This window comes from Cherax quadricarinatus, chromosome 7 (assembly GCF_038502225.1).
Source record: "Cherax quadricarinatus isolate ZL_2023a chromosome 7, ASM3850222v1, whole genome shotgun sequence".
NCBI lineage: Eukaryota > Metazoa > Arthropoda > Malacostraca > Decapoda > Parastacidae > Cherax > Cherax quadricarinatus.
The window spans coordinates 4,027,565-4,039,957 of record NC_091298.1 but is presented as its reverse complement, the minus strand read 5'-3'; the positions used below and the strand labels follow the sequence as shown (position 1 = coordinate 4,039,957).

The 12,393-nt window shown below is 39.1% G+C and overlaps 1 protein-coding gene across 10 annotated transcripts in view; it reads right to left on the bottom strand.

Moving 5' to 3' along the window:
• mus101 (mutagen-sensitive 101) overlaps positions 1–12,393 on the bottom strand; it is a 103,976-nt gene that overhangs the window by 47,672 nt on the left and 43,911 nt on the right. For all 10 annotated transcript variants that reach the window (XR_011391657.1, XR_011391658.1, XR_011391656.1 and 7 more), the window contains exons 13-15: positions 9,929–10,099; positions 6,938–7,867; positions 6,009–6,139 (exon numbers count right to left, since the gene is read on the bottom strand). Coding sequence is in view for 6 of the 10 variants with exons in the window: in XM_070082224.1 (XP_069938325.1) it covers positions 6,009–6,139; positions 6,938–7,867; positions 9,929–10,099 (1,232 nt within the window). In the remaining 4 variants the exon portion in view is untranslated. The remainder of the gene's footprint in view (positions 1–6,008; positions 6,140–6,937; positions 7,868–9,928; positions 10,100–12,393) is intronic.

Genomic DNA, 12,393 nt, shown 5'->3' with positions numbered 1-12,393 from the left:
TGGACATTGCTGGCACTTTCGACCAGGTGTGGCACCAGGGCCTCTTAGCAAAACTTCAAGCACTGGGAATTGCAGGCTCTACGCTATGTCTCCTCAGTGATTACCTTCATGGTAGATCTCTAAGTGTAGTTCTCAATGGAACGGAATCAGCAAGACATCCTATTGGGGCAAGTGTTCCACAAGGAAGCTTGCTGGGTCCATTGTTATGGAATGTCTACTTCAACGACCTTCTTCATCTCATCCCAGAATCACATGCATATGCAGACAACTGTACACTGACATTCACTTATCCAAGAGAAGAAATGCCAGCTGCTCTAAGCTACATCAATCACCAGCTGAGAGCTATATCAGCTTGGGGAAATAGATGGCAAGTAACATTTGCACCTGAGAAAACGCAAATGATGATCGTCTCTAGGCACCATGATGGTAATGCTGGTGCAGTAGTAAGGATGAATGGGAGGCTGTTGGCACCTGGAGAAGTTGATATCCTTGGGGTGAAATGTGACTCCAAACTAACCATGAAGAACCATGTTGTAATCTTGCAAACAAGGCAGCCAGGAAGCTTACAGCACTTCGCCGTATCTCACATCTGCTTGACAGTAGGGGTTGCAAGATCCTGTACGAGGCACAAGTACGCTCACACCTTGAGTATGCTCCACTTTCTTGGTTTGCCTGCCCCCCCTCTCATCTGCAACTGCTTGACAGAGTAGGGAACAGAGCAAGACGTCTCATCTCTCGCCTGGACCCATCCTGGATACATCTGTCATTTCAGCAGAGCCTTCAACATAGGAGGGATGTGTGTGGCCTTACTGTTACGTACAAGGCCAATATTGTCAAAGTACCACACTTGGATCCACTTCGAGGACAGCGTGAAACAAGTTTTTATGCCACAAGACAGGCAGAAAGCAGCAACTTCATTCTGGCTGTACCCTTCTCCAGAACATCACTCCATCTGAGATCATATATACCCAGGATGACTCGAGTATGGAACACATTCGTACAGCATAATGATGTCAACGAGATAAAGTCAGTTGATCAAATAAAAATGCTGGCCCACAGATGGCTCCAACTTCATCCTGTTCCCTACTTGTATGTCTCATAACAATAAAAATGCTTTCAAATGAGCTGATGTAGGTAACAGCTCTTAGCTTGCCAATAAAGTTAGGAATCCTTAACCTGTAAATAGCTTGTCAATAAAGCTAGGGATCCTTAACCTTGTCAAACCCTGTGTAAAGAGAGAGAGAGAGAGATAGATAGATAGAGAGATAGATAGATAGACAGATATATATATTTTATTTTTTTTTTTTTCAACAAGTTGGTCGTCTCCCACCGAGGCAGGGTGACCCAAAAAAAGAAAGAAAATCCCCAAAAAGAAAATACTTTCATCATCATTCAACACTTTCACCACACTCACACATTATCACTGCTTTTGCAGAGGTGCTCAGAATACAACAGTTTAGAAGCATATATGTATAAAGATACACAACATATCCCTCCAAACTGCCCATATCCCAAACCCCTCCTTTAAAGTGCAGGCATTGTACTTCCCATTTCCAGGACTCAAGTCTGACTATATGAAAATAACCGGTTTCCCTGAATCCCTTCACTAAATATTACCCTGCTCACAATCCAACAGATCGTCAGGTCCCAAGTACCATTCGTCTCCATTCACTCCTATCTAACACGCTCACACACGCTTGCTGGAAGTCCAAGCCCCTTGCCCACAAAACCTCCTTTACCCCCTCTCTCCAACCCTACCCCGCCTTCCTTCCCCTATATATTTATATGCTTTCTATGTCATTCTACTTTGATCCATTCTCTCTAAATGACCAAACCACCTCAACAACCCCTCTTCTGCCCTCTGACTAATACTTTTATTAACTCCACACCTTTTTATAATTTCCACACTCCGAATTTTCTGCATAATATTTACACCACACATTGCCCTTAAACAAAACATCTCCACTGCCTCCAACCGTCTCTTCGCTGCTGCATTTACCACCCAAGCTTCACACCCATATAAGAGTGTTGGTACTACTATACTTTCATACATTCCCTTCTTTGCCTCCATAGATAACGTTTTTTGACTCCACATATACCTCAACGCACCACTCACCTTTTTTCCCTCATCAATTCTATGATTAACCTCATCCTTCATAAATCCATCCGCCGACACGTCAACTCCCAAGTATCTGAAAACATTCACTTCTTCCATACTCCTCCTCCCCAATTTCATATCCAATTTTTCTTTATCTAAATCATTTGACACCCTCATCACCTTACTCTTTTCTATGTTCACTTTCAACTTTCTACCTTTACACACATTCCCAAACTCATCCACTAACCTTTGCAATTTTTCTTTAGAATCTCCCATAAGCACAGTATCATCAGCAAGAAGTAACTGTGTCAATTCCCATTTTGAATTTGATTCCCCAAAATTTAATCCCACCCCTCTCCCGAACACCCTAGCATTTACTTCCTTTACAACCCCATCTATAAATATATTAAACAACCATGGTGACATTACACATCCCTGTCTAAGACCTACTTTTACCGGGAAGTAGTCTCCCTCTCTTCTACACACCCTAACTTGAGCCTCACTATCCTCATAAAAACTCTTTACAGCATTTAATAACTTACCACCTATTCCATATACTTGCAACATCTGCCACATTGCTCCTCTATCCACTCTATCATATTTTTTTTTTTTTTTTTCAACAAGTTGGTCGTCTCCCACCAAGGCAGGGTGACCCAAAAAAGAAAGAAAATCCCCAAAAAGAAAATACTTTCATCATCATTCAACACTTTCACCACACTCACACATTATCACTGCTTTTGCAGAGGTGTTCAGAATACAACAGTTTAGAAGCATATACGTATAAAGATACACAACATATCCCTCCAATCTGCCAATATCCCAAACCCCTCCTTTAAAGTGCAGGCATTGTACTTCCCATTTCCAGGACTCAAGTCCGACTATAAGAAAATAACCGGTTTCCCTGAATCCCTTCACTAAATATTACCCTGCACACACTCCAACAGATCGTCAGGTCCCAAGTATCATTCGTCTCCATTCACTCCTATCTAACACGCTCATGCACGCTTGCTGGAAGTCCAAGCCCCTCGCCCACAAAACCTCCTTTACCCCCTCTTTCCAACCCTTTCGAGGACGACCCCTACCCCTCTTTCCTTCCCCTATAGATTTATATGCTTTCCATGTCATTCTACTTTGATCCATTATCTCTAAATGACCAAACCACCTCAACAACCCCTCTTCTGCCCTCTGACTAATGCTTTTATTAACTCCACACCTTCTCCTAATTTCCACACTCCGAATTTTCTGCATAATATTTACACCACACATTGCCCTTAGACAGGACATCTCCACTGCCTCCAACCGTCTCCTCGCTGCTGCATTTACCACCCAAGCTTCACATCCATATAAGAGTGTTGGTACTACTATACTTTCATACATTCCCTTCTTTGCCTCCATAGATAACGTTTTTTGACTCCACATATACCTCAACGCACCACTCACCTTTTTTCCCTCATCAATTCTATGATTAACCTCATCCTTCATAAATCCATCCGCCGACACGTTAACTCCCAAGTATCTGAAAACATTCACTTCTTCCATACTCCTCCCCAATTTGATATCCAATTTTTCTTTATCTAAATCATTTGATACCCTCATCACCTTACTCTATCATATGCCTTTTCTAAATCCATAAATGCAATAAAAACATATATATGAGAGAGAGAGAGAGAGAGAGAGAATGAGTTTGTAAACAAACCAGCCGAATGTGTATGGTTTTAGTTCACTCTGGCAAGCCGACTGGAAAAACATCTTATATTTATGTTAATTTATTCTACTGTGGGTATATTTATCATGTTTATAAGTTACATAGCATGTTTTTTTTATATAATTTTGAAAAAAAAAATAAAGATGGATTAAGCAAAATCTCTATATTAACATTTTATATGACATTAAATGCACCTCAGTGATTATTGTCATTATCATCAATAATATGGTGTCTTTGAAGACTAATAAGACACTCTTAGTGATTTTAATGTGGACCTGTATGCCAGCAAAGTGAGTAAGTTTACCTACGTAGAGGTACACATAAGTATAATTTAAAGAAAAAAAAAAAGTTGGCTGTCTCCCACCGAGGCAGAAAAATCCCCAAAAAAGAAAATACTTTCATCATCATTCAACACTTTCACCTCACTCATACATAATCACCGTTTTTTCAGAGGTGCTCAGAACACAACAGTTTAGAAGCATATATGTATAAAGATATACAACATATCCCTCCAAACTGCCAATATCCCAAACCCCTCCTTTAAAGTACAGGCATTGTACTTCCCATTTCCAGTACTCTAAGTCCGACTATATAAAAATAACTGGTTTCCCTGAATCCCTTCAATAAATATTACCCTGCTCACACTCCAACAGATCGTCAGGTCCCAAATACCATTTGTTTCCATTCACTCCTATCTAACACACACACGCATGCTTGCTGGAAGTCCAAGCCCTCGCCCACAAAACCTCCTTTATCCCCTCCCTCCAACCTTTTCGAGGACGACCCCTACCCCGCCTTCCTTCCCCTACAGATTCATATGCTCTCCATGTCATTCTACTTTGATCCATTCTCTAAATGACCAAACCACCTCAACAACCCCTCTTCAGCCCTCTGACTAATACTTTTATTTACTCCAAACCTTTTCCTAATTTCCACACTCTGAATTCTCTGCATAATATTTACACCACACACTGCCCTTAGACAGGACATCACCGCATCCTCGCTGCAGCATTTACAACCCAAGCTTCATACCCATATAAGAGTGTTGGTACCACTATACTTTTATACATTCCCTTCTTTGCCTCCATAGATAACGTTTTTTGTCTCCACATATACCTCAATGCATGACTCACCTTTTATTCTTCATCAATTTTATGGTTAACCTCATCCTTCATACATCCATCCGCTGACACATCAACTCCCAAATATCTGAAAACATTCACTTCTTCCATACTACTACTCTCCAATTTGATATCCAATTTTTCTTTATCTAAATCATTTGATACCCTTATCACCTTACTCTTTTCTATGTTCACTTTCAACTTTCTGTTAAGTATAATTATCAGAGTATATATATATAATATTCTCCATGGGGAAGTGGAACAGAATTCTTCCTCCATAAGGGGCTCTGGTGGCCTGGTGGTTAACGCTCTCGCTTCACACGGTGAGGGCCTGGGTTCGATTCCCAGCCAGAGTAGAAACATTGGACGTGTTTCTTTCCACCTGTTGTCTATGTTCCCCATCAGTAAAATGGGTACCTGGGTGTTAGTCGACTGGTGTGGGTCGCATCCTGGGACACTGACCTAAGGAGGCCTGGTCACAGACCGGGCCGCGGGGGCGTTGACCCCCGGAACTCTCTCCAGATAAACTCCAGATAAGCCATGCATGTCGTAAGAGGCGACTAAAATGCCGGGAGCAAGGGGCTAGTAACCCCTTCTCCTGTATATATTACTAAATGTAAAAGGAGAAACTTTCGTTTTTCCTTTTGGGCCACCCTGCCTCTGTGGGATACGGCCGGTGTGTTGAAAGAAAGATATAAAATATGAAATAACTTTAAAACACTTGAAATTTTGAAAAGTTTTCAAACATAATGGAGAGAGACGGTGCTCACAGAGAATGTAAACAAACCGGGTGGCGTGCACCGTATTAGAAAGATGGTGCCGTATAGAATTTTGGTCATAATTTGAAATCGCCATATTAGTGGAATGCCGTAAGGCGAAATGCTATAAAACAGGGCCTTACTGTAACTTCAACATTACTAAAACAAGAATATGGATGATTAAAATTTCATTATTCAATATTTTACTTATCTAAATCTCTCATATAATTATATATAACAAAATAATGTAGTCAATAGATAACTTCATCAGATTCCTCAACTATAAAGCAACCATCATTGGTTGAAAACAAAATTTTAACACCTACCAGCTGGTTCTGGATAATAATATCCTGTGTATCTTTCGTAAGCTGGTTTTTTAACTTTAATCTCGCCTCACGCTCCTCAGGATCATCCCACGTGATAGCTGTATTCTGGGACTCGGGAACATCCATAGGAACTGGGAATACAAAATAAGGATAATTTATTTTTTTTCTAACAAGGACTATTTCCCAACAAGGCAAAATTTCTTGAAATCTGTTCATTGTCAATTGCTCCCTAGTTCTCTTTCCAGAATATGTACACTAAATACTTCACTACACACATAAACTTCTACATTGCTATACTAGGTTATTTTTCATTCTCTCTTTACAGATTCCTCAACATAATAGCTACTTTCTTCCCCCACCTATTCTGTTAAGTACTTCAGCAGTCATACAACCATTTACTCTCAAGCATCTAAATACATTCACTTGATACTCTTTCCTTCAAATGTAAGATTTAGTCCTATACTTCTACATGTTTTCATTCTAAGTATATTCACTTTGTCATCTGCAAGCAGCAACTGTGGTAACTTCTACTTTACAGCAGATTTAATATCTTATAAAATTCACACATTTTCCTAATACTTAAAATTACTTATTGTCAACTGGTCTATAAAATATTAAGCAACTATAGTGACACTACACATCCATATCAATGTGCTTCAAAATAAACACCTTATTCAAATGTCTGTATCTCTTTCTAAAATTCATATTCTTTGAAGTCTTGTTCCTTTTTCAGAGCTGTCCATTCCTGATGATGTTGCCTGAAGAGAATTTTCCTTAGGCATCCCATTCACTTTTAAATCCTAAATGATACTTCTAACACTGATCCACTTGTTAATTTATGCAGAATTTTAGTTTAAAATATATTCAACAAAACAAAATCATGTATTTATCAGATCTAAAGTTCTATTTATTTATTAATGTACACTTACCTGATTGAGTTTCAACATTCATGGGTCTAGTTGGTGTTTGTTTTAATTTCTCGGTAATAGATCTGTTTCTGTTAGCCCCAGAATTCTTTCGTCCTGATCCAGTATTAGTTGCCAAAGCCTCAATCTCTTCTAGTTGTTTTGATAACACAGTTTTCTTTTGCTCGTCATTCTCTACATTCTCCTCATTATCACTGCTCTGTCCTGTCTCTTCTCCCTCCTCATCATAATTCATTTTATCTTTGTCCTCATGAGTATCCTCAAAAAGATTTTTCTTTTTTGGTCGACCTCTCTTTGCAACTGGTGTTGTCTTGGCACTGATGATGGACAGTGACAGTTTTGCATTATGAGTATGTGGAAACAGAAGTTCGTCTATTTTTTTGTTCTCATCACGACACATCCACACCCACTCAGGAGCAACAATAAACTTTTCTTGTTCTCGAGCTATTCTGAATTCTCTATTTTTATCATTATTTTGTCCATGAAAGATAAAGTGTGTGACTGTGTGATCATAGGACCAACGATAATCTCCTCCTAGCTCAGTCACACATTGATACAAGGCTTTCTGTTGGTCTTGCAGTTTACGGGATGTACACACCACCACACCTGTCAATGGACCGTGATTATCAGCTGCTAGCATTGTGTCACTTTCATGCTGAGCTTTTTGTAACCAAACAGGCTCCTTGGGTTTATAATTCTGCACAGTTTCTTTCACATCATTACAGAACCTTTTATAATACACTTCTAAGGGAGTCCCTGGTGGAACTCTACGTTTCACTGGTGCTGGATCTGGAATAGAATCTATAAGGCGCTTGAATCCCTTTCTTATAGTGGAAGATGGATTAGGAAACCATGTGCTTCCATATGGTGTCTCTGGAGTAGGCATCTCGGAAAGACTCTTGTTACTTTTAGACACGCCAGGTGTAGGATAAACTGAAATGATCAAATAATACATATTCAGTAATAAATGAAACAGATGCCAAGGTTACATATGTAACATGAAACGTCAAATACCCAAAGTGAAAGCTTATTACCACTTAACAAAAGCAAAAAGTTAATTTGTATTCAAGTATGGATAATGCACAAAAAAGTATAGTGAAAAAATACTTTTTCTACATATGTAATTGGGAAAAAATAGTTGTTAAAGAGTGACAGATGACTATTTACAAAAACCAACGTGGAGCAAGGAAAAGGTGAAACGAGGGCTATAGTAAGACCTGCTGAAGAGAACTACAGTTGGTCAAAATATATAGCACTCATTTCACCCTTTTTCCTTTTATCTTATGGTGGCCCTCCACAGACTGCTCTGACTTCATGTGCCAGCACTGTATTGTATCTAGTGTTCACTGCTCTTTCTTTATCAATCCTCTCCAAGATATGATACTATGTGCCACAAACTGCCCTTCTCTATACCATTCACTCATTTATCTATACCTCACCTATGCTATTTGTGCTTGGGGATCAACTGCAGCAACACACCTAAAGCCAATAATAACCCAACAAAAAGCTGAAGTAAGAACAATCACTAAATCTCATCCCTGGCAACACTCCCCCCCCCCACTCTTCATAGATCTAAATTTACTCCCTGTTCAGAATATCCACACTTACTACTGTGCAATCTACATCTATAGGACCTTAAATTCTAATATTAACCTTGACCTAAAATGCTTTCTTGATAGCTGTGACAGGACCCACAGGCATAACACCAGACACAAACATCTCTCTGACATTCCCCATGTCTGACTAAACCTTTACAAAAATTCAATGTATGTCAAAGGGCCTAAAATCTGGAACACCCTACCTGAAAACTCTAGAACTGCAGACACATTCATCACTTTCAAAACTACCGTTAGAAAACATCTTATCTCCCTAATACTCCCCGTCAACTAACTACATGAAAGCCACCTGGTGGTTCACACCTGCACTTTCACTCACTCACCCATTTGACTATAAACACAGTAATACGAATCTTAATCTTAAAATAATGAATCCTAACTAGTCATAAGTTTGCCTGTGATACTCCGATATAGAAACTATGTACTGTACCAAAACAAAAGCATTCACATTGCTAAATTCACAAACTATAATGTAGACACTTAGCCTCAATACCAATTTACTCCATTATCTGTAATAATTTAGAGTTAAAAATTAATCTAAGTCTGCCCGAAATGCCTAGCCATGCTAGGTGTCATAGTGGCCCCCTCTGTAATTAGTATCTTATAACATGTAAACCACACAATATCCAAAATTTGTAAACCACGCATTGTAATCTTCATAGAAAATAAACTTGATTGATTGATTGGAGTAGAAATTCAAGCCTTCACTGCTACAACAATGCAATAACTAGCACTCAAAATACTTTACTGCATATCTTAAGACCTTTATTTTTATAATACGATAATTATCACTCAAAACTTTTGTAAATACATGAGTGATCACAACACACTTCCTGAATAATAACCAAGTGGCATAGGACAGAGTAATTTAAGGTATTCAGGTATCTAAACCAAGTCAATAATGACTAGTCATATACATTTAATATTTAAAACTGTAAATATACAGGGCTTTTCCTCAACAGTTCACTTGAATTACAGAAGAGAGCTGATTTAATTTCAATTAAGTCAGTCCTCTTCTGCATTTGGTAGAATGCACTGCTAAGCTTCAATACTCTATGCTTTATGTCACCATGTTGCTATTATCAACCTATAAGATATACTAAAAATGTTGGACAAGTATACGAGTGAGAAGGGTTGGGTTTAAGAAAGATCCGTCTGGCATGGGTTAGTACGTCCCTATATACGTGAAATCCTGCTGCAAATTAAGGTAATATACTGCATTTAAGTGTCATTTACTCTAAATTTTATTTTGACATATAAACAGTAATAACTGTCAAATAAAATGACACCATAGTCCCTTGTTTTATCATTATTTTTTCCCCCCATTACATAATTTAAAAGCACTTTCAGAGATAATAAAGAAAAATAAAAAACTTACGTTTTCTAAAACTTTCAGGATCCGGTGTCTTTATTTTTGAAGGAGAAATGAGGGAATGTTCCCGAAGAGTTTTAACCTGCTTAATCACAGGTGTTTCTGGAACTAAACTATCATTTCTTTCCATTGTCTCTTCAACATGACAATAGGTACTATTACTATAATCACCTCTTTCTGTTAAAATAGAAAATTAAATAAATATTTCCTTAAAACTAAATTTACATTGAGAAAGACAGACACACACACACACATAGAAATAGGTATGCACAGATAAGGAGGGAGGCCCAGTGACATTATGAAAACGACACAGCATCAAAAGTCAAGTCTGACCCAAAGCTGTTGTATAGTCACATCAGGAGGAAGACAACAGTCAAGGACCAGGTAATCAGGCTGAGGAAAGAAGGTGGGGAGCTCACAAGAAATGACCAAATGACCAAGAAGTATGTGAGGAGCTCAACGTGAGATTTAGGGAAGTATTTACAGTGGAGACAGAAAGGTCTCCAGGTCAGAACCAACAAGGATATACCAACAAGTGTTGGATGAAATACACACAACCGAGGTAGTGAAGAAGCTGCTAAGTGACCCTGATACCTCAAAGGCGGTGGGACCGGACATTTTTCTATGGGTTCTTAAAGAGGGAGCAGAGATGCTATGTGTGCCACTAACCCCAATTTTCAACATATCCATTGAAACAGGGAAAGTGTAGTCTCCATTTTTAAGAAAGGAGAGAGAAACAAGGCACTAAACTATAGACCAGTGTCGCTGACGTGTATAAAATGCAAAGCCATGGAGAAGATTATCAGGAGGAGACTGGTGGAGCACCTAGAATGGAACAAGCTTATAAATGATAACCAGCATGGATTCACAGAAGGCAAATCCTGTGTCACAAACCTACTGGAGTTTTATGACAAGGTAATGGAAGTAAGATTAGAGAGAGAGAGAGAGAGGGGGGTGGGTAGAGTGCAGTTTCTTGGACTGCAAGAAGGCCTTCTACACAGTTCCTCACAAGAACTTAGTGCAAAAGCTAGAGGGTCAGGCATGTATAACAGGAAGGGCACTGCAATGGATCAGACAATACCTGACTGGGAGGCAACAATGAGTCATGGTATCTGGCAAGATATCACAGTGGGTACCTGTGACAAGCAGGGTTCCACAGGGGTCAGTCATAGGACCAGTGCTATTTTTGGTACATGTATATGTACATGTATATGTACATGTATATGAGTCCTGGAAATGGGAAGTACAATGCCTGCACTTTAAAGGAGGGGTTTGGGACATTGGCAGTTTGGAGGGATATGTTGTGTATCTTTATATGTATATGCTTCTAAACTGTTGTATTCTGAGCACCTCTGCAAAAACAGTGATAATGTGTGTGTGTGGTGAAAGTGTTGAATGATGATGAAAGTATTTTCTTTTTGGGGATTTTCTTTCTTTTTTGGGTCACCCTGCCTTGGTGGGAGACGGCCGACTTGTTGAAAAAAAAAAAAAAATGTGAATGACATGTCAGAAGGGATAGACTCAGAAGTGTGTCTGTTTCCAGATGATGAGAAGTTAATGAGGAGAATTCAATCAGATGGGGACCAGGCAGGATTACAGAGATCTGGACAGGCTGGAAGCTTGGTCCAGCAACTGGTTCCTCAAATTTAATCCCCCCAAATGCAAAGTCAGTAGGTAGTAGGTTGGTAGATAGCAACCGCCCAGGGAGGTACTACCGTCCTGCCAAGCGAGTGTGAAACGAAAGCCTGTAATTGTTTTACATGATGGTAGGATAGCTGGTGTCTTTTGTCTCATAAATATACAAGATTACAGATACGTCTTGCTACTTCTACTTACACTTAGGTCACACTACACATACATGTACATGTTTATTTATACACACTCATCTGAGTTTTCTTTGATTTTATCTTAATAGTTCTTGGTCTTGTTACTTTGAGTTTCAGTGGAGAGGAATAAATGGGATTAGGTCAGGGGTTTCAAATAGAGTTAGAGCTAAAGGAGTAGCAATAATATTGAAGGAGAAGTTATGGCAGGAAAAGAGGAGCTATAAATGTATTAATTCAAGGATTTTGTGGAGTAAAATAAAGGTTGGATGTGAAAAGTGGGTTATAGTAAGCATATATGCACCTGGAGAAGAGAGAAGTGTAGAGGAGAGAAAGAGAGATTTTGGGAAATGTTGAGTGAATGCGTGGGGAGTTTTGAACAAAGTGCGAGAGTAATGGTGGTTGGGGATTTCAATGCTTAAGTGGGCAAAAATATTGTGGAGGGAGTAGTAGGTAAATTTGGGGTGCCAGGGGTAAATGAAAATGGGGAGCCTTTAATTGAGCTATGTGTAGAAAGAGGTTTGGTAATAAGTAATACATATTTTATGATTATTATTTTATTTTTTTTATTATCACACTGGCCGATTCCCACCAAGGCAGGGTGGCCCGAAAAAGAAAAACTTTCACCATCATTCACTCCATCACTGT